Raw genomic sequence first — 23816 nt, 5'->3', positions numbered from 1 at the left:
TAAGGGTCTAATATGACCATGAGTCCATTGTCGATTGTCAGAAAGACCCATTTCGTTCATGAATGTCCTTTCACACACACACACTTTCTCACACTCCCAACCCCCACCCGAGACAGACACACACACACACACACACACACACACACACACAGACAAAGACCCAAATGCACACACACATTTTGTGGGTGAATTTGTACTTTCAGAGTTGCATTGCACTTTGCTCAAAAACTGCATACATTCATGTAGAACTCTGAGCTCAAAAACTGCATGAATTTATGTAAAACTCTGTTATCTCACTTTTTAGATTAGAATCAATCTAAACATCAGGTCATAGACAGAGAACACAGGGGGCTAACACCTTCAACATATTGTCTCACTATCACCATTGTAACAGCTAACCCGAGAAAGCAACTTTTTAAAATAAAAAGGTTTTGTGATTTACACATGAAAGAAGTGAAACTATCACTGTATTCTAACACATGAAAGGCTTAACAGACAATCAGTTTTTCAATGTATAATTTCAGTTATATCACACTGCAAATTTTTGCTATAAATTCTGTGTTACGATCGAACCCTCCACTATCACCTGATGAAGGAGCGTCGCTCCGAAAGCTCGTGTGCTTCCAATTAAACCTGTTGGACTATAACCTGGTGTTGTGTGATTTTTAACTTTGTACACCCCAGTCCAACACCGGCATCTCCAAATCTTTGGAAATCTGTCATTGTTACCTAGCCAAGCCTTCATGTAACTCCAGACCCACAACAATGTAGTTGATTCTAAACTGCCAACTGGGCAATTAGGGATGGGCAAAAAATGTTGGCCCGGCCATTGATGCCCGCATTGCATGAATGATTTTTTAAAAAAATGGCTCACCATTGTTTGGGTGAAGAAATTTCTCCTTGTCTCCAGTCCGAAAAGATTTACCCCTTATCCTTAAACTATGACCACTGGTTCTGGACTCCCCCACCACTGGGAACATCCTTCTTCCATCTAACCTCGGTAGAAACAATGACTGCAGATGCTGGAAACCAGATTCTGGATTAGTGGTGCTGGAAGAGCACAGCAGTTCAGGCAGCATCCAAGTTTCTTCGAAATCGACGTTTCGGGCAAAAGCCCTTCATCAGGAATAAAGGCAAGTGAGCCTGAAGCGTGGAGAGATAAGCTAGAGGAGGGTGGGGGTGGGGAGAAAGTAGCACAGAATACAATGGGTGAGTGGGGGAGGGGATGAAGGTGATCGGTCAAGGAGGAGGGGGTGGAGTGGATAGGTGGAAAAGAAGATAGACAAGTAGGACAAGTCCGGATAAGTCATGGTGACTATTACTGAGCTGGAAGTTTAGAACTAGGGTGAGGTGGGTGAAGGGGAAATGAGGAAACTGTTGAAATCCACATTGATGCCTTGGGGTTGAAGTATTCCGAGGCGGAAGATGAGGCGTTCTTCCTCCAGGCGTCTGGTGGTGAGGGAGCGGGGTGAAGGAGGCCCAGGACCTCCATCTCCTCGGCAGAGTGGGAGGGGGAGTTGAAATGTTGGGCCACGGGGCGGTGTGGTTGATTGGTACGGGTGTCCCGGAGATGTTCCCTAAAGTACTCTGCTAGGAGGCGCCCAGTCTCCCCAATGTAGAGGAGACCGCATCGGGAGCAACGGATACAATAAATGATATTAGTGGATGTGCAAGTAAAACTTTGATGGATGTGGAAGGCACCTTTAGGGCCTTGGATAGAGGTGAGGGAGGAGGTGTGGGCGTAGGTTTGACAGTTCCTGCGGTGGCAGGGGAAAGCGCCAGGATGGGAGGGTGGGTTGTTTGGCGGCGTGGACCTGACCAGGTAGTCACGGAGGGAATGGTCTTTGCGGAAGGCGGAAAGGGGTCGGGAGGGAAATATATCCCTGGTAGTGGGGTCTGTTTAGAGGTGGCAGAAATGTCGGTGGATGATTTGGTTTATGCGAAGGTTGGTAGGGTGGAAGGTGAGCACCAGGGGCGTTCTGTCTTTGTTACGGTTGGAGGGGTGGGGCCTTGCAAAAATGTCATCCCGTATTCCCAATTCCTCCGCCTCCGCCGGATCTGCTCCCAGGAGGACCAGTTCCACCACAGAACACACCAGATGGCCTCCTTCTTTAGAGACCGCAATTTCCCTTCCCACGTTGTTAAAGATGCCCTCCAACGCATCTCGTCTCCATCCCGCACCTCCGCCCTCAGACCCCACCCCTCCAACCATAACAAGGACAGGACGCCCCTGGTGCTCACCTTCCACCCTACCAACCTTCGCATAAACCAAATCATCTGCTGACATTTCCGCCACCTCCAAACAGACTCCACTACCAGGGATATATTTCCCTCTCCACCCCTTTCCGTCTTCCGCAAAGACCGTTCCCTCCGCGATTACCTGGTCAGGTCCACGCCCCCAAACAACCCACCCTCCAATCCTGGCACTTTCCCCTGCCATCGCAGGAACTGTAAAACCTGCGCCCTCACCTCTATCCAAGGCCCTAAAGGAGCCTTCCACATCCATCAAAGTTTTACTTGCACATCCACTAATATCATTTATTGTATCCGTTGCTCCCGATGCGGTCTCCTCTACATTGGGGAGACTGGGCGCCTCCTAGCAGAGCGCTTTAGGGGACATCTCCGGGACACCCGCACCAATCAACCACACCGCCCTGTGGCCCAACATTTCAACTCCCCCTCTTACTCTGCCGAGGACATGGAGGTCCTGGGCCTCCTTCACCGCCGCTCCCTCACCACCAGACACCTGGAGGAAGAACGCCTCATCTTCCGCCTCGGAATACTTCAACCCCAAGGCATCAATGTGGACTTCAACAGTTTCCTCATTTCCCCTTTCCCCACCTCACCCTAGTTCTAAACTTCCAGCTCAGTAACTGTCCCCTTGACTTGTCCGGACTTGTCCTACTTGCCTATCTTCTTTTCCACCTATCCACTCCACCCTCTCCTCCTTGACCTATCACCTTCATCCCCTCCCCCACTCACCCATTGTACTCTATGCTACTTTCTCGCCACCTCCACCCTCCTCTCGCTTATCTCTCCACGCTTCAGGCTCACTGCCTTTATTCCTGATGAAGGGCTTTTGCCCGAAACATCGATTTCGAAGCTACTTGGATGCTGCCTGAACTGCTGTGCTCTTCCAGCACCTCTAATCCCTTACATCTAACCTGTCTAGTCTTGTGAGAATTTAATAGGTTTTTATGATTCCCCCTCATTCTTCTAAACACACTGAATACGATCCTAATCAACCCAATCTCTGTTCGTACATTAGTCCTGCCATCCCAGGATTCAATTTGGTAAACCTATGCTGCACTCCCTAAAGAGCAAGAAATTCTTCCTCAGATAAGGAGGCTAAAACTGCGCCCAGTATTTCAGGTATGGCCTCACCAATGCCCTGTATAATTGCAGCAAAACATAAAATCCTCTTGCAATGAAGGCCAACATACAACCTGCCTCCTTTACTGCTTACTGCACTTGTGAATGCTTACTTTGTGACTAGGTTGCACAGGAGCATCCAGGTCGTGCTGAACCTTCTCCACTGTCAGTTTGCACCCATTCAGAAATGTACTGCTGAGGTTATATAAAGATCTGGTCAGACCACATTTGGAACATTGTGAGCAGTTTTGGGCCCGGTATCTGAGGAAAGATGTGGTGGAGTTGGAGGGAACCCAGAGGAGTTTTACAAGAATGATCTTGGGTATTTTGGGCTCGTCATAAGAGGAATGGTTGAGGACTTGAGGCTTGTACTTGATAGAGGGGGATTTGATTGAAACTTGCAGGATACTGAGAGCCCTGGATAGAGTGGACCTTGCGACGTTTCCACTAATGGGAGAGACTGGGATCCAAGGAAGCACAAACTCAGGGTGAAGGGGAAACCCTTCAGAATTGAGATGAGGAGGAGTTTCTTCAGCCAGAGAGTCGTGACTCTGGAACCCATTGCCTCAGAGGGCTGGGGCGGTCAAGTAATTTAGTGTCTTTTAGACGGATGGATAGGTTTTTGATTGGTAAGGGGATTGAGGGTTATGGGGAAAAACCAGGAGAACAGGGTTGAAAAACATATCAGCCATGATTCAATGGGCTGAATGGCTTAATTCTGCTCCTGTATCTATTTTATTTTCTGGATGCTGCCTCTTGTTTGCCAGAGTGTATCTGTTAAGCAGACCTTGAGTGTGTTTTCATTATAGTCAAAGGGAGTGCTGCAAAGCAAACTTTGAAGGCTTCACTTTGATTTTGTGCCTGACACAACCAATCCAAAAATGGTGTGATCTTCTTCAAAAGCAAGGCCATGTTTGAGGTAGAGTGAAAATGCAGAGAAATCATGAACCAGCAGCTCATTTCAAAATTCAGTCTTGTCTTGAGGGTTCTTTCCTATTTGCAGTAGAATCATTCAGGTGGAGAGTAGTAGCAGTCACCTATGTACTTCCACAACCATACCAAACACCCCAGAATTGTGTTTTAAATGCTTTTGTGCAATTTATTTATCACCCTTAATTTCCTTAGAACTGAATGACTTGTTAAGAGGCGGTTCAGAATCAGCCACACTGCTGAGAGTCTGGAGTTGAATATAGATCAGACCAGGCAGGGAAAGCAGATTTCCTTCTTTAAAGGACATTAGTGAACCAGATAGGCTATTACAGCAATCAGTTATCATTCCAAGGTCGTCATTACTGAAACTAGTTTTCATATTCTGGATTTATTGATTGAATTTTAATTCCATCAGCTGTCAGAATGGGATTTGAACCTGCGCCTCCTTACTCCCATTTTTCCTTCCTGTTTCTTGTTATCTAAAATGCTATGCTTTGGAGTATTGATGTTTCACTTACTATGGTTAAATTTATCCCTCAAGAATGTTGCCACCTGTCCCTTTATTAAAGCCCTATTTACTGTGTGAGTTATTCAATTCATCAGGATATTTGTTCCAACCAGTTTACCCACCCCAGTTATAATCTCTTTCAACCTCTTCCACTGGGCAGAAAATGCAAAAGCTTAAACAAGTGTACCAACAGATTCAAGAACAGCTTCTTCCCTGCTTTTATTAGACTTCTGAATGGACCCCTCAAATTATAAAGTTGATGTTAATCCTGCTGTTTGTGCATCTTCTCTGCAGCTATCACGTATTTTTCGCTCTGTACATTTTTATGGTATGAACTGCCTGTACTGCACACCAAACAAAACTTTTCACTGTATCTAAGTACATGTGACAATAATATTCAAATCAAATCAGAACCATGGATTCTACTAATGGAACTGCACTTTGTGTGCTCTGCAAGAAATTAGTGAAGCAAAGGAAAATTGACCAGTTTTGCCAGCAGCTGTCTGTTCGTGAAACCAGTGTTTAGAGCATCTTGACTGATATTTTTGTTAATTCCTTGTAGCTAAATCAAACACACAGTCATGGATTCATAAGCTTCACCCCATCAAATGTCCTAAGCAGGTACACTTAAGGGTACTCTGCAGAAAACAGTTTCTTTCTACTTTGAATCAGATCATCTAATCCTTTTGAAAAGCTCTCAGCAGCAATGAGGATTGAACTACAAGTAGTTTCATCATCCTGAGTCTTTTCAATTTTAAATCCATAATCAATCTGCACTTGCACCTTCATTTTACAATACAGAGCATTACAAATAGATCATTGGGACAGAAGTGTGTCAGGGAAAACATTATGTAGATGTTTATTATGAGAAGAATAGCAGCATGTATGATCTTCATTAGCAGATTTGAAAATAAATATTTGCATTATACCTAAGTAGACTTGGCTGTACACACAATAATTATAGTGGAACGTCATCCAGTTATAATGCACCAACATCATCCAATTGTAGTATCCACTTGTTTCTTGAATTATTTCAAGATTTCGGCATTCATTACTGTACCTTTAAATTAATCCCACCAGTTAATCTTGCTTCATGTTAACAAGAATTTCCCAATTTTGATCTAAATATCATATCTTTTCAGTTTGAACCCTGTTCCTCCCTGTAATTTTTAAAATTAATTTTCTAGATTAGCACTAGCACTGTTATGCTTTCATAAATTCATCTCTCAGATTCCGATTCCTGGCAGTGGTGCACAATCTTTTCAATTTTCTCCACATGGCCTTTAAATTGTGGATTTTTCTCTCATTTTTGGCAGTTTACTGTTGTATTCTATTGATTAGAAGTACTTATTGAGTCTGCTAAGATACTGTAGTACCTTTTCAGTTTTAATTATAACTGTTCGCACCTCTAAATCTAGAAATTTAATTTCCATTTCCTTTCTTTTGTTAGATGGCTTTTATAATTTCACTGTGACTGATCACCTATCTCTGCACTCAATCCATAATAAATCAGTTTGGTTCCTAACTTATTCTGCAGCAGGCTTTAAGCCTCTAACTCTTCTCTCTTTTCCTTCACACTTTCCCAAAGATGTTGAAAGTTTAGTACCCATCATTTAGTTGCTTATTACATTTGCTGTGCCATATGCTGCTATGTTTGTTACTGCAATCATATTTTGATTTCCCATTTTAGTAAGAATTCCTGGTTTTTTTTCTGTGCATTAAGGCATTTGCATCAAGTTTGTATCGTCATTTCAAAATCTGACTACTTTTTTAAAAAGACGAGAGAGCTTTGGGATGTTCCAATGCACTTTAAGACAATTAATTACATTTAAAATGTAATAACTGGTCATGTACGGGACTACAACCAATTTGCACATGAGTTATCTGCTTTCGGTGTTGTTACTGAAGGAGAAATATTAGCCAGGGCACTAAGATAGTTCTTTTAATTCTGACCAATGGGTCTCATTTCATGCTATATGACTGTATAAAATTCAGTTTTCCACTGAAATATCTGCTTGAGAGCTCAAGTGAGGCTTGAACCCAAGATTTTTCTGATTCTGAGATAGGCATGCTACCATTGAGATATGGCTGTTTCATCCTGATTAATATTTTGCAACCACGTTCCCTCCTATCACTTGTACGTTATAGTAAATAATGTCTCGCTTCTATCTTTCAATAGTTGATGGTGTAATTATTTTTTAGTTACATCATTCTTTTTTTTTGGCAGCTGATAGTGACCAGGCAGAAGTAGCCAGGGCTCTTTTTAAAGACACTTGCCATGAGGTAAGCTATGAAATCTAAAGTCAATTACCAATGCTACAACTTACTAGTCAAACTCAATAGCTACAGTTAGAGCCACCTCTATCAGAAGTGGTTATACAATGCAGCCACTAAACCTTAGGAGCCAGTATTGGTGCTTGCTATAGTAATGTAAAAAATATAGTTTTAGATTGACTCTGGAATCTTTTAACTAGAATGGTTCTCATCATGCCTCATCTATTCCCAGTGCAGCCACAGCATTGTTTATATTAGAGCCATTTTAAATTGTATGCATTCCACACTAAGTACAGGTAGATTTAGGTGAGTACCTATTGGCATTTGCTTCAACACAGCTTAATCTCCAGAATATGCCAACTTGACTTACTTTAAAATCATTGAAGAATCTGCAGGTTCTACACCCAGTAAAACCTAGTAACTACAGAGTACAGACTGTACTCCACCAGCTTGCACATGCAAAATCTGAAAGAAACCATCTCCTGTTAGATGCAATTCTGTGGGCAATACTTGTTGAACAGTTACAAGTGTGCTACCAGCTAAACTAACCATGAGTTTAAGGTATTCAGTCTCCTTTACGCTGGCTAGAAATTGCATCATTTCAGGCATAGGGTCCTGTTTTCTGCAAACAGGTGGAATATATTTGAGTCTTGTGCTTTTATTTTGTATTAGCTGGGAGTTTGGGGAACCTATTAATTCCCATTACTTTTTCCATGGCAACGTCTCAGCCAAAAACCAACTTGCCAACAAATGACATCTATTCTTCCTGTAGTGTGGATCATTTGGAAGTTGCCACTTTTACATTTCTCCCGATAAGTGCTCTACATTTTGGCAAAAGATTTCTTTTTAGCAATATAAGAAGGTTTCCTTCAGCTTTTTTATTTTCTTGTAAACTTTTTAAATTTGTGATCCGATACAAAAAATACTGCAAAATCATTTTCGATGCTGTTTGGAAGATGGAGAGTGTTTGTAAGGAGCAATTAATTTATTAATAATCTAAGTATGACAAGGAAATGTAACATTTCAGGAACTCTAAATGCAAATTGATTGTGTTTCAAATTTAAATCAACTTCATTTCACCTGCTGCTAGCACTTCATTTTGTCTTCTAGTTGGCAGAACTTCAGCTGTGCAAGAACTGTTTCTACTTGTCCAATTCACGACCTGAGAACTGGTTCTGCTATCCTTGTGTAAGTGTGTAAATAAATTCCTATTTTTGAAATTTACATTCTCATTGTGACATATCAGTGTTGGAGAATGGACCATATTCCTACTTTTGTCATTACTGAATAATTTAAACACATTGTGGTTCTGGTCAAACTCATTCTATGCTACCCAAAAATGGGACTTGCGTTCAAAGTCAAAAAAGTATGTGCTACTCCCATCATGCAACATTTTCAATTTCTTGCACTCGAATGAGAGTGCTAACCTGTTCTAAACTCTGAACACATTTGCAGGAGAGCCTACATTAAGTTGCAACTGAATTCACACATCCAATTAATTATATATGGGAGCATTGCATCCCTTTAACTCTTATTTTCTTTGTTTCTCTTTGTCTGTGATAAAATTCACACTCAAGTTAGAGTTGAATGGACCATAGATTTAATCTGTGACATGTTGTGATTGTGTATTTAAATGCCAAGGTCAGTGCATCCCTATGCATGCTGCCTTGTGTGATTTTTCTGATTGAGAGTATAAATATTTGTGTTGTTTCATGGATTCACACCTGCTGGAATCTTGCTGCCTATGCATTAGTTTGTTTATTTGAGAAAAAACAGCCTTATACCTCATATACCCTCATCAAATGAATACCACACAACCAGAAGGGCAGTGTTCTTTGCCATTTTTTAATGCAAGTGATATTTCAATAAAAATTAAAAATAATTTCCTATATACAATATTCAAAATGATCTCTCAAGTTGTATTTTAATTGCCAAAAATTTATAAGTGCGATATAAAAATTGTCACTAAAATGTTAAACAGGATTATACATAATACACTTGCTAATACCTTTTGTGCCTTTGAAAACTTATGGATGAAAAATCTAAGAGAAGATAGACCACTGACTCAGCCTTAAAGCAGCCCTGCCAAAGAGAGGAATTTTCAAATGCATGTCACTGCCAGTTTAGAAAATATTCACTTATCAAACTTAATTCCAGAATGGTGGGATCAAATAGGCTTGACTGTCATCATCATCAAGACCACATTTGATGCAAATAATGATACTAAAGTACATAACTTTCCAGAATAAAAATGTGCAATCTTCATTACCTGGCAGAAAAATCCAAGATCTTAAATCAGGAAGGAAGCATTCCACTAGCCAAAGACTGATGTCCAGAGTCAGATCTGAAAGAACAAGATGATGGGATAAGAAACGTAAGGCTGACCGATCCAATAATATGTTGACTGTCATGACGTGAAGCTTTTTCAAAACTATCATTTCCAAAATATCAATATTAAATGGTTAAAGCAAAATCCCTTTCACTCAGAGAATGGTGTTTCATTTTAAGGATGCTAGTGCTATTCATTAATGCTGGAAAGAATGCTTTTGACAGCCTTTCAAGTATGAATCCACAGTGGCAGTTGATGCTGTCCAGTCTGTCTCCCATTACTGTGGAGGATCCATGATTAAACCACCTGTCAGTTGTGAGCTTTTGCAAGCAATCAAATGGATGAAAAACAAGAAAGATCTGCGACCCCAACTGGATTCCAGCTTGTCCTTAAAGTCTGTTTACAAGGCCTAACCATTTTCAGCTGCTTCATCTTCCCTCCATCATAAGGATTTTAAGGTCTGAAATGCTGACATTCACTGACTGTCCAAAGTTCATATCCCTAAGAGTACTGAATCAGCCGGTTTCCAAATGGGCTTGCACAACATTCAGGTTTGTCTGACGAGTGGCAATTAACATTCGTACCACAAGTGCCGGGCAATAAGCAATTTGAGAATCCAATATTTCCCCCAATGTTCAATGACCTTAACATCACCGAAATTCCCTCTATCAATGTGATTAACCTGAAACGTAACTGAACTCGCCACGTAAACACATGGACTGCAAGATCAGGTCAGAATACTGCTGTGGATAGTTCACCTTCTGACGCCCCAAAGTCGGTCCACCATTATAAAGCACAAGTCTGGAGTGTGTGGAATACTCCCCACTTGCCTGGATGATTGGGGCCCCAACAGCACTCAAGCTTGACACCATCCAGGACAAAGCAGCATACTTGCTTGGCACTACATCTACAAGCATCCAATCCCTCCATCACTGACACTCAGTAGCAGCAGTGTGTACTATCGACAAGATACACTGCAGAAAGTCACCAAAGATCCTCAGTCAGCACCTTCAAAACTCAATTTCTACCATCCAGAAGGACAGGACAGCAAATAGATGGGACGATGACCAATTGTAGTTCCCCTCCAAACCACTTATCAGCCTGACTTAAAAATATATCTCTGTTCCTTCAGTATCGCTGGGTCAAACTCCTCGATCTGCCTCCTTCATGGCAGTGGGCCTACCTATAATACATGGGCTACGGCAGTTCAGGAAGGCAGCTCACAACCATCTTCTCAAAGGCAACTACAGATGGTTAATAAATGTTGATCCAGCTAGTAATACCCACATCCTCTGAATTTAGAAGAAGCTGCCAAATGTTTGCACATGTGAGGATTCCATACATCTGGCCCTCATTCTAGGAATTCCGAAGGGTAGACAAATCATTCAAATAGTTTTGAGGAAGCTGTCAAAGCATTTCCCTCATCGACAACATGGAAAACGTAATAAAAGCAAAATATTGCAGATGGTGAAAATCGGAAACAAGCACAGAGAATGCTGGAGAAACTTAGCAGTTCTGGCAACTTCAGAGAAACAGAATTAACATTTGAAGTCCAGTATGAATCATCTCCAGAATATTGAGATATCTTGATGTCTAATTAGTGTCTGTGCAATTGTTCTTGCTGAGAGACTATTGCAGCTTTAGCGTCTTGCATGCAATCAAACAAAACACCGCAGATACTAGAAATTTGAACTGAAAGAAAGAAAATATTGGAAAACACTCAGCAGATGGAGAGAGAACTGAAGTTAACACTTCAGCTTGATGACTGACCATTTCTGCTGAAGGACCATTGGCCTTAAGATGTTAACTTTGTCTCATTCTCTGCCCAAATGTTGCTTGACCTGCTGAGTATTTCCAGCACTGGCATTGACTTTGGTGCTCAGCGCCAAACAATTTTATATTAAGTAAGTAAAACAAAAGTTGTAAATGTTTACTTGTGTATCAAATGTAATATATAAAGGATGTTTCTGTAATGTTATTAAGAGGTCTGTAAATACTTGTATCATGGAAATGGGTATGTTGGGGGTGGGGGGTGCAGTTTCAGCTGAACCTCGGAAGCAAAAAGGTTGACAACCCCTATATTAAATGGAATAGAAGGAAGGAACAACAGTGGTATGGATCTGATGTGTGGATAGGTCCATTTCTTAATTGAGGGAAAGAAGAGAACTGACCATCAGCCTTTCCATGAATTTCGAGCAATGTCTGCATTTGCACAATAACAATAAATTAAAGTACTGACAGAAATTTAGAATTGTTAGGTTAGGTGGATTTGCCATGCTAAATTGCCCATAGTGTCTAGGAATGTATAGATTAGCTAGATTAGCCATGGGAAATGCAGTAAGGTGGGTCTGGGTGGGATGCTCATCGGAGAGTCAGTGTGGACTTGCTAGGGGGGGATACTGTGGAATCTCAACTCTGTAAATATTAATTGTTCTTGGTGGTTTAACAATTTTAAAATTTTATAGCTTCTTTCTATTTATTTTTTCATCCTTTCTTAGCCCAATCTATCTCTTTCTTTCTCGAAGTTGTTCTGTTTCCTTCTGTCATCCCCATCTTCTTTCTCAGTGTTTAAATGTTACAGGTTAATAACAGTTGGTCCCAGCTCCATCATTATTAGCTTGCACTTCCAACATGTTATGGACAAAGATTTTTCTCATTGAAGTGTGAGGGAAGGAATTTAACTTATGGACCAATTATCAAAATTTACTGATTATTTTTTGTTGATAATTTGCAGTAAATGATGAGGATATATATCTGTTCGTAGTCATTGTTTGGGATGTATTCAAAGATCACTGATTTTATCTATTCTGCCTTTGACACAAGGGCATGAATCTTCAGTATTTGTATTTTGTTTTGTTGTTTTGTTCACTGGGATGTTCCAAGTCAGGTGTGTGGTGTGGGCAGGAAGATACCTGCAGGTGGTGGTGATCTAATACATCTACACTTGTTCATCTAGCTGGTAGATGTCTTGGGTTTGGAACGTACTGTGAAGGAGTCTTGGTGAATTGATGTAGTGCATCCTGTACATAGTGTGCACACTGCTACCAGTGGAAGGAATGATATTTTACAGTGATAGATGTAATGTCAATGAAGTAGGCTGCCTCACTCTGGATGGTGCCAAATTCATTTAGTGTTGTTGGTACTACACTTATCCAGGGAAGGACGGGGGTGAGGGGGGGGGGGGGGGGTTATTCCTTCACACTTCAGATTGTGCCTTATAAATGATGGGCAGACTTTAAGAAGTCAGGAGGTGAGTTACTTTGGAGTTGTACTGTAAATCAGGTTTTCTGCAAAGTCAAGGCCATTTAAAAGTAAAGAAGAAGTTGTTCCTGCCTCTTTTTTTTAAAAAAAAAGGCTTGATAGGTCTTAAGAAGCATCAAGAGTTTTAACATCACTGGATAAGACGTACTGATTAACAGGAAAACAAAAGGAAAATATATTTAATAAAAATTGAGTAAAATTTTTATATATTTTATTTATTAGTTTAAAACTAAAGAATACAATTGCAGTGGCAAGATAGGAAATAAAGAGGCAATAGTGAAAAAGGCAGAAGGAGAAATATGTTAAATTGTGGATGTGAGTGAGGAAACTCAGTCCTGATTTGGTTAGGATGTCAGCGATATGTGCATCCCAGTTTAACTTGACATGGCAGCCACTGAGACTGATGGCGCAGGACTTAGTTCTTTGCAACCAAAGAGTTTGTTTGATCTTCAGCTTAGAGAAGCCTTTGCTTATCCAAACCTTGGTAGCATGCAGGTGACTTAAACGTATGATAATGATCTTTTAATGGAAGCTGTGGAGAGATCTTACTTTTTTGTATTTGCATTTGTTAAGTGACTGTAAAGTTCTCCTCTTAGATCAAATTGTGACCTATGAGTAGCAGCGCTGGGATCAAGCATGTGACTATGCAAAATTGCATAAAATGTTCTCTCTTTAGAGATTTGCTTTAAGATAGTTAAAAAGAAATTCTCTGAGCAATATAACCCTTGGTGAAATTATAAGTTTCAAACGAATTGACTGTTAAGTTGAAACAAATATTACATTTTTGAAATTTCCTTTACACCTCAGGTTCCCAATCATGAGCTAGTGTGGGCCCGAATGAAAGGATTTGGGTTTTGGCCTGCCAAAGTCATGCAACGCCAAGACAATCAGGTGGATGTGCGCTTCTTTGGACATCATCATCAGAGGTACGACACTTCTTAGTTTTGTATAGCTAGTGTTAATTTGAAATAAATAAATATGTATGCAACTAATTAAATGTTCTGTATTTCATTTGTAGGCTTGACTATTTATTTCCCAAACAGTATTAATTCCTATTTTATTATGTAAGTTAGCTCACTGAGCTGGAAGATTTGTTTTCAGACATTTCATCACCATACTAGGTAATATAATCAGTGAAGCGCTGGTGGTATGTCCTGCCTCTCTCTTTATAGATCTTGGTTTCTTAAGGTGGGTGATGTCAATTCCGGTTTTTTTTCCAAGGGAAGGTAGATAGGATTTAAATCGATATGTTCATTGATGGAGTTCTGGTTAGAATGTCATGCCTCTAAGAATTTTTGTGCGTGTCTTTGTTTCGCCTGCCCTACGGTGTGTGTATTGCCCCAGTCAAAGTGGAGTCCTCCTTTGTCTGTATGGATGAAAACTAGTGATATTAGATCGTGTCTTTTGGTGGCTAGTTGGTGTTCGTGTATCCTGGTGGCAAGGTTCCTGCTTGTTTGCCCAACAAGGTTCCTGCTTGTTTTACAGTCCCTGCATGGTATCTTGTAAATGATGTTAGATTTGCTGGTAGTACCTAATGGATCCATTAGTTTCATTAGTCTGTTTTAAGTGTGTTAGTAGGTTTGTGGGCTACCATGATGCCAAGGGATCTGACTAGTCTGGAAGTCATTTCGGATGCATCTTTGATGAAAAGTAATGTGGGTATAGTTTTTGGTTGCCTTGTGTCTGCTTGTTTGGGATTGTTTCTGAGGAATCGGTGGATTGTGTTTATTGGGTATCACTTTTTCTTGAAAATGTTGTATAGGTATTTTCTTCTGCTTGTTGTAGTTTTTGGGTACTGCAGTGTGATGTAGCTCATTGAAATAATGTCTTGATGCAGCTCTTTTTGTGGGTGTTGGGATGGTTGCTTCTGAAGTTAAGCATTTGGTTTGTGTTTGTTATTTTTCTGTAGAATCTGGTTTGAAGCTCTCCGTTAACTGTACGTTCAACTGTCACGTTTAGGAATGGAAGTCTGTTGTCATTCCCCTCCTCTTTTATGAATTTTACACCTGCCAGGATATTGTTAATGGTGTTGTACGTTTCCTCTAATTTGTTCCATTTTGTTATGACAAAGGTTTGCTCGCTGAGCTGCAAGGTTCATTTCCAGACGTTTCGTTACCCTGCTAGGTAACATTTTCAGTGGGCCTCAGGCGAACCAATGCTGAAAATTCCTGCTTTCTATTTATATGTTTATTAACTGTGCAATAAAAGCAGTCTGCAAATGCTGGAAATCTGAAATAAAAGAAGAAATGCTGTAGAAGCTCAACAGATCTGGCATTATCTGGAGAGAGAGAAAGAGAATTGGCATTTCAAGTCCAACATGATTTCAAGCCTTAAAAACGAGTTATGTAGGATTCAAAGTGTTAACTCTGTTTCTCTTTCCACAGATGCTTCCAGACCTGCTAACTTCCTGCAGCTTTTTCTGTTTTTAATTGAATATTAAATGCATTTTATTTGCAAAGGAGTGAAGTTCAAGAGTAGTAAAATCTTGCTATGATGATGCAAAGTGTGGTGAGCACACCTTGAGTACTGAAAAACTGTTTTGCCTTCTCGTTTAGACAGTCATTTACTTGTGCTTAAGGCAGTTCAGGTGAAGGTTCCTTTGCTTGGTTCCTGGGATATAGGTCTTGTGATCAAATGTCAAGCCTACTCTTGTTAAAGTTTAGAAGATTGAGAGGTGATTTTATTGAAAATTACATGATTCTGAGGGGACTTGGCATGGGACATGCTGAGATGCATATCATAAGGGAAGCTTGAACTAGGTATAATTTCAGAAAGAAGTGTTTTGATTTAAGACTGTGATGGCAACTTTCTTTTTTGGATCATCTTGAAATTCTCAACCCTAGAGAGCAGAGCAAGTTAGGTTACTAAGTATATTCAAGACTGAATTAGTCATATTTTTGGTGATGAGGGATATGGGGATATTGGGGTGCAGGCAGGAAAGGGAGATTGAGTTGAGCTGAGAACTTATTAATGTGTGTAGCTGCCCAAATGTTTTGCACCTACTTTTCTTTATTATCTTTTCGCCAAAGTGAAGAACCGTAGCAAAAGCACGCAATAGATTTACAGTTACTGTAGATTGGAATTATTCCTTGAGTTGTAGAATATCATTCTACTGATACTTGATATGCTAGCTGTGAAACAAAGTTAGTGATTAATCTTGCAGGTTTTTCATTACAAATTTACGGTAGAACTTCCAACCTATCCCCATAGTTTTCACTTTGAAGTAAGACGATACTTTCAAAATTGTTTGATGAGCCATGGATCAAAAATAATTTAAAATGTGTGTCTTAAACTCATAAATGTAAATTTTTAAATAATTCATAGCATCTTGAATTTGAGTGGAATGATTTACTTTAGTCCATTTTAAATACATTGGATGCTCTAAGATATGACCTCCTCCAGGGGCAGTAATGTTACAGGTTAAAATCTCCATGATCAACACTTCATCTGTTCTCAGTTGGATTTTGGAAATCTTGGTATTTGTAATTGCACTCTGTGCTATTATTGGTGATGTTAGAATAATGAATCCTAATGTATAATGACAGAATAATCTGGAATCTCAGAAATCTATTATTTGAGGAGGTCAAGTCTATGAAGCAAGAAATGTGCCATAGTTGGTTTAATTGTGAAGGAACCGATCTATGTTGATGCAACATTGTGAAAGAGCTGAAAGGAGCTCCACTGTATGCAAGAGCAGCTGCTTTTCATCCTATAGACTGCTTGGAGCGAACTACACCTTACCTCGTACAAAGTCTAATGCTATTGAAGCTGGGAATCTATCCAAAAATCAGAGAATGTCTCGATGAACCTGTAGAAAGAGACAAATTTGACATTTCACGTTGATGATGATGAGCAGTGAGTTGGGAGAGACAGCTGGGCGCTTTGCAAGTATTAAAAAAAAGTATATGAGATGGGTAAGTCACTCCCTGCAGTACAACTATGATGCCTATAAAAGAGAAAATTTTGGCGCACTCTGACAAGTAAGGAATTCTCATTGTGGTCACCTCTGTCAAAGTAATGGTTTGTATTTGTAGTGCACAACTTTGTGATCGTCCAGGTAGCGATAGCAGTTCAGATCCATCAATGCACAAATTCGGAGATCTTATTCCCAAGTGAAGGAATAAAAAACTAAATTGCGAGCAAAGAAAGAAATATTGCCAGTAGTAGAAATATTGTTCAGACTGTATGACATGGATTTTGGACAGGGGAAGAAATTAGTTCAGGCAGTCAGAGAGGATTCATTATTCTAACATCACCAATAATAGCACAGAGTGCAATTACAAATACCAAGATTTCCAAAATCCAACTGGGAACAGATGGGCAAAACCACTGTTTGAGAAAATAGTGAGATAGTGAAGGTGCATGAAAAATTCGAACTCTACCTGAAGGTAGGCAGAATGCAATTGTTAGATTCTTGTAAAAGGAAAGTGAAGGTGAAAAATGAAGGATGCATGTGAAAAATGCAGAAAAAAGGGAGAGAAAGAGATAGAGAGCAGTTTAGTCACTGATATTTGAGGTTACAAATACAAGGAATGGGGGGGTGGTGGTGGTGGTAGTAAATACAGAGGAACCTCGATTACCTGAATGAGATGGGCAATATTTTGTTCGGATAATTGATTATTCGATTAATTGATTCAATGCTTCTCTGGGGCTTGGAGTTTTCTGAAGTTTCCTTTTTCCTTGCTCTACCTGCCTTGCTCCCTCTCTCCGTCTCAGAGTTTATTTCTGAGCAGACACACACTTGTGAGTAAGGGACCTGCAGCATTGCTGAAACCTCCGCCCCCGCCCGCCCCCACCACCACCACCAGTTCAATGGGATTGAACTTATTATTTATTATCACAGATTTGTGTTTGTGAACCAACCATTAAGATGTACTTGAAAAGCGTAAAAATAGATAATGTTGCTCCAATGATAGATATTATGTTGATAAAGATTGCTGATTTGTCGGAGTAGTTTTTAATTTTCTTGCTAGTAGGAAGCAGGTTGAAGGGAAGTTTCCAATTTAATAAGTCAGCAGAATGTGACGTACACAATGACTTCACAATAAGGGACTGAAAATTAGAAGTAAACAACAGGGCAAAAAATGTTGGAAAAACTCAGTAGGTCTCAGCATCTGTGGAGAGAAAAGGTTGACATTTCAGATTGACTGTTTCATTTTCAGCATTTTCTGTTTCAAACTTTAGTAATCCATATTTTGGATGGTAGCTTTTCAGAAACAGGTACCCAGTGAAAAGTAAGTGTTATGCTGGTGGCTGCTTGCTGAGTCTTGAATCAGAGTGTATAATGTATATCTGTTATATCCAAATCTGTTATTCATAACTACAGAATATAATATTTTAAACTGCTTCCATGTGCAAAAGAATTGTTAGGCAAGGCAAAATTGGGAAGTATTTTACTCATCTGGTACGGTGTCTGGTATTGACAGTTGAGGATTTATTTAGTTGCCACTTGCAGAAATTGGATCCTTGTGAACTAACTTTGGCTGACACCAAATTTGGGCATCATGAATGGTTTAATTAGGCATTTTATTTTTTTCTGTCATTATATAATTATAAAGGATGCAAGTACTTTCTTTGAAAAAATGTCGTGTTCAGTCACTTTGCACCACAGTAGCAAAAAGGAGGGTTAGGATTATTAACTTTAAGTTGATTAATCTAATCAAATCTACTCCGCCAAAGGATATAAAGCTCTTATCAACTTCATAAAAAGCACTGCTAATTGCCTGTTCTCCCAAGCTGATATCATCCACTTCCTGATTCATTTTTCACATTTATCAGGACCCTTTTACTGTCATTTCGAGTTTTCACTTAAAATCTGAGAATTTAATAATGGAAAATGAAGCAATAACGGATGAATTGAACAAACACTTTGCTCTGGCTTCACTGTAGAGCAGTGTTTAAAATAATTGTAAATTAGAAAGTGAATGGGAGCAAGATGGCTTTAATTTTCCAAAACAGCAAATGTGAATCGTGTATTCAAAAAAGAAAGGAGACCACAACACAGGAAATTGTAAGCTGGTTAGCTCAACATCAGTTTTAGTGAAATTTATCTATTAGAAAGGGTTCAGAAACGATTTGCAAGGATGTTGCCAGGGTTGGAGGATTTGAGCTTTAGGGAGAGGCTGAACAAGCTGGGGCTGTTTTCCTGTCGCATCAGATGCTGAGGGGTGACTTTACAAAATTATGAGGGGCATGGATAGGATAAATAGACAAAATCTTTTCCCTGGGGTGGGGGAGTCTAGAACTAGAGGACATAAGTTTAGGGTGAGAGGGGAAAGATATAAAAGAGACTTGAAGGGCAACGTTTTCATGCAGAGGGTAGTGCATGAATGGAATGAGCTACCAGAGGAAGTGGTGGAGGCTGGTACAATTGCAACATTTAAGAGGCACCTGGATGGGTATATGAATAGGAAGGTTTCAGAGGGATATGGGCCAGGTGCTGGCAGGTGGGACTAGATTGGGTTGGGATATCTGGTTGGCATGGACGGGTTGGACTGAAGGGTCTGTTTCTGTGCTGTTTATCTCTATTACTGTATTATTAAGGAGGCTATAGAAGGGCACTTAGACAATCTTAGTGCAATCAGAGTCAACATGATTTTGTGTTTCAATAATTTATTAGAGTTCTTTATCCAAATTTTTTTTTACTTCAAAGAGGTGTGATGTACTTAAATTTCCAGAAGGCATTTGATAATGTTACATCAAAGTTACTATGCAAAGTAAGAGCTCATAGTGTAGAGGATAACACATTGGCATGATTAGGTTGGCTAATAGGAAACAGAGGGTAGGTATAAATCTGTACTGTTGAGTTGGCAGGTATTACAACTGGATAGTTGGGGGCATCCATCATTTACACTTCATATCATTAATGGATGATGGGGCTTGCATAGTTGCTAACCTTCCTGATGATACAAAGGTACATAGGAAGAGGACATAGTTTGCAAATGGATATAGTTAGGTTAAATGAATGGACAAAGATGTAGGAATGACGTATAATGTGTGAAAATGTGAATTTTAAGCCACTTTGGCCTGAAGTATAGAAAAACGTCACATTGTTTAAAAGGGGAGAGATTGCAGAAGACTGAGGAACAAAGAGATCAGGGTGTGTGTAAGTCTCAGTGTTACTATGCAGGAACCGCAAGTGATTAGGATGGCAAATTGACTGTTTATTGCGGGCAGTGGGTGGGGGGTTGCAGTGTTGGAATGTAAAAACAGGACGGCACAGTTCAAAGATAACGTGTGTCCCATTTATGATAAAAGTGAGGAATTATTTTTCTGAGTTGTGAATCTTTGGAACTTCTTGGAGAAAGGTGGAAGCAAGGTAATAGAATGCAGAAGTAGAAAAAGTCTTTATGAACAATGGAGTCAATAGTTGTTGAAATAGATGAAAGTGTGCAGTTGATCAAACCAGTCTTGTTGATTATAGAGCAAGCAAGAGAGGCTGAAAGGCCTACTGCTCCTAATTTTTATGTTTGTATGATGCCCTTGGTTATGCAGATCCATTCGTGCTTGAGGAATTGGTGTTAATGTCATTATTCTGTACAAAATTTTTCCATGGTGTTTCTACTAACAGAGTTACTTTGTTTAGACTACTAGAAAGTTTACTTTCCCTAGTTCAACTTCAACAGTCATGTTTATTCAAAGCCTCTATCCTTTGCGTTTGTTGGTTATTGCATTGGCATTATGCCATGGAGTGTAATATTACAGCTTTGACGATAGGTTGTATTATGTGATGCATGTGAGAATGTAACCTGTAACATGAAGTAATTCCCTTGGTTGTTTCAATGTAGTAAAAACTTGATCAGATTGAACCACTTGAACAGATGAGAGCTTATTAGTTGATGACTAAGCATCTTTAGCCTGGAAAACCTAAAACGCTGTCTTATTGAATGAAGTTGACTAGACTATTTCCATTCATTTCTTTCTAAGCTACTTAGCTGTTTCCAGTTGCTAATTTTCATCTGCTTCATTTGTTAATTCTATTTAAACTATACTGGAATAAACAGATATCAGTTTCAGCTAATGAATAAAAAGAAATTACAAATTCCCCAGGTAGCTCAGTCTTGCCTGTCAGAGCAAATAGTTTTATTGCTTTGCCAAAAGTATTTTGTGTTGAAGGTCATTACTAATTATTAGTTTGCTGCCTTGAATTCAAATCTAATGTCAGAATGAGTTTGGATTTTGTTGTAAAATCCTAAATGGAGCTGTACTACAAGAATGTGTGCACTTCAGTGTATGTTAAATCTATTATAATTGAACTGCTGATGCTACATAGGAACAGTTTGTATCCTGAGGCAGATCTGGATTAATGCTTGCAGTTTCTGACTTGAGAGTCTGTGCAGGACCACTTCAACTAGAGTCCTGTTTGTTATTCAGACGCTCAAACACAGTTAAATATCATTTTTGAAATGAAATTATTGGGGCATGCATTGGACCATGGGAAAACATTGGCTTGGCAGGTAGTTCCTTACCACAAACCAATGTAGTATTTCTTTGCTTGGGAAAACCAGGGTGGGAATCATCTAAAAAAAAATAAAATTGCCTTACGTCATCTACATTTAGAGAATTTTCATTAAAATGTAATTGTGATATGTTTATAAACTAATAAATGTTATATCCCTATTCCACTAAATACAGTGAACAGGCAGATAAAGTTATAATGATGTGATTTTATCCAATTTTCAGTGCATTCCATTGAACAAAGTTTAAATGTGAACTAGCTGACTCTTACTTTGTAATCAAAAATTGAGAGGCCTCGGAGTACAATTGTGTAAATTTTGATTTAATTTATCCTTTATGGCTTGCTGTGCTGCAATCAGTTGCTTCTGATTGATGCTTATTATTTGGGAAGCTACTGATGCAAACGTTATGAAAAGGTCTTTGTTTAAATACATAAAATAAGATCCAATGAAGATTTAAAGTTTAGTTCAGTACTTTGCTAGTTAAATAAAAGATTAACCTTTTGGTTACAGAGCATGGATTCCATCAGAGAATATCCAGGACATTACTGTTAATGTTCATCAGCTGGCAGTAAAACGAAGTCTGGGTTGGAAGAAAGCCTGCGATGAGCTTGAACTGCACCAGCGTTTTGTCCGTGACGGCAGGTTCTGGAAGAGTAAAGCAGAGGATAAAATGGAAGAAGAAGCAGAGTCCAGTATCTCTTCCACAAGTAATGAGCAGGTATGTTTAAAGTGCCAATTCATTAATTTTTTTGTTGATATATTCACTTTGTCTTGGAAGTTTTCTGAAGCCTGCAAGCTACTATCAATTATTGTTTATTGATAGCATGGAAACAAGCCTTTGCAGGCCAGGAAAGAACTCATGCTTGATTCATTGTCTCTACTCAGCAAGTAGGATGTTTAAGAGCTGAGAAATATGGGAACAGGAGTAGGCATTCAATCATTGAAACTGTTCAGCCATTCAGTTACATCATGGCTGCTCATGAGCCTCAAGGCCTGTTTCCTGCACTATCTCTGTATTTGTTGATGTCATTAGTCTCCAAAAATCTATTGAATAATGTATTGCAAGTGCACAATGATTGATTGAGCTTCCACAGCCCTCTGAGGTAGAGAATTCCAAAGATTCACCACCCTCTGAGTGAAGAAATTCCTCAAATTAATCTTAACGGCCTGCCCCTTATCCAAAGATTATGTCCCTGGTTTTGCTTTCCAGCAAGGGAAAACACCTCATCTACATCCAGCCTTTCATGCACTGTAAAAATTATATAAATTTCCTGCAATCTCCCCTCATTCTTCAAAACTCCAGGGATATAGGTCCAATATCCAATTCTTTACTCGTAAACTACTCAATTTTTATCAACTGCTAATTCAAAAAAGGAATTAAACTGGGCAGAACATTTGGCATTCAAGGCACTGGAAACGACAGCAACAACTGCAGCCTTGACAACCCTGCAAAGGCCTCAATAACATTTTAAGGCTAGTGCCAACACTGGAAGAGCTGTCTCACAAACTAATCAAGCCATATAGTCATAACGGAATCATTTCTTAATCGTCCCAGACAACACCATCACCATTCCCGAATATGTCCTGCCCCACCAGCAGGACAGACCCAACAGAGATGCTAGCACAGAGGTGCAGAGTTGATAGAGTGTTGCCCTGGGTGTCTTCAACATCAAGTCCGAACCCCAGAATGCCTCATGTATCAGGGGAAACATGGCAAGAGAACCACCTGCTGATTACAACCTACCATTCCCCTCCGTTGGATTATCTTGTGCTCCTCTATGTTGAACACCAATTGGAGGAAGCACTTAAAGTCACAAGGGTACAAAATGTACTCTGGGTGAGGGACTTCAATGTCTGACTCCTAGAGTAATTCAGCAGCATCGCTATTGATCGAGCTGGTCGAGTCCTAAAAGGGCCAATTGCTAGACAAGGTCTGCAACAGGTAGAGACGGAACTGATGAGGGAAGAACATACTTGATCTCACCTTGACCAATCTGCCAGCTGCGCATCCATCAGTCCATGCCAGTATTGGTAAGAGTGACTACACAGTTCATTTGGAGGAAAGGTAACATATTCATGTTGAGAATAATCTCTGATGTGTTGTGGCAGTATCATGTGAAATAGGATAGACTTTAAACAGGTAGAGCCATTCAAGACTGAGATGCTCTAGGCCATTAGCAGGAGAGTTTTACTCCCAGTGCAATCTTTAATCTCATAGCCTGGCGTATCCATCATTCCACTATTCCTGTCATGCCGTGAGGTATGTGTGGCTCAATGAGGAGTGTAGGAGCAACAGCACTTGGCATATGTGTAAAGCTGTGTCAACTTGGTGAAACTGTACAACTTCTGTGCCGAACTTCATAATCGGCAAGGAGGCACGAGAAACTGCAAAGATTACGGGTCCTGACAACATTTCAACAAAAGTACTGAAAACCTGTGCTCCAGAGTTTATTGTACCCTAGCCAATACAGCCAATATTGTACTCTTCCAATACAGCTACAACATTGGCATCTACACGATAATTTGAAACATTGCCCAAGTACGTCCTGTACACACAAAAGGATAAATACATCCCATCCAATTACTGCCCTATCAGTCTACTCTGAATCATTAGTAAAGTGATAGAAGATGTCATCAAAAATGCTAACAAGTAGCACAGTTCACTGACACTCCAATTCAGCTT

At 39.8% G+C, this 23816-nt stretch overlaps 1 protein-coding gene across 4 annotated transcripts in view; it reads left to right on the top strand.

Moving 5' to 3' along the window:
- zmynd11 (zinc finger, MYND-type containing 11) overlaps positions 1–23816 on the top strand; it is a 193449-nt gene that overhangs the window by 122435 nt on the left and 47198 nt on the right. For all 4 annotated transcript variants that reach the window (XM_072576188.1, XM_072576187.1, XM_072576186.1 and 1 more), the window contains exons 8-11: positions 7038–7093; positions 8195–8272; positions 13482–13600; positions 21644–21851. In XM_072576188.1, coding sequence (XP_072432289.1) covers positions 7038–7093; positions 8195–8272; positions 13482–13600; positions 21644–21851 — 461 coding nt within the window. The remainder of the gene's footprint in view (positions 1–7037; positions 7094–8194; positions 8273–13481; positions 13601–21643; positions 21852–23816) is intronic.

This window comes from Chiloscyllium punctatum, chromosome 8, assembly GCF_047496795.1.
Source record: "Chiloscyllium punctatum isolate Juve2018m chromosome 8, sChiPun1.3, whole genome shotgun sequence".
NCBI classification, from domain to species: domain Eukaryota; kingdom Metazoa; phylum Chordata; class Chondrichthyes; order Orectolobiformes; family Hemiscylliidae; genus Chiloscyllium; species Chiloscyllium punctatum.
The sequence above is the reverse complement of the archived record's forward strand: the minus strand, read 5'-3'. Positions and strand labels throughout refer to the sequence as shown.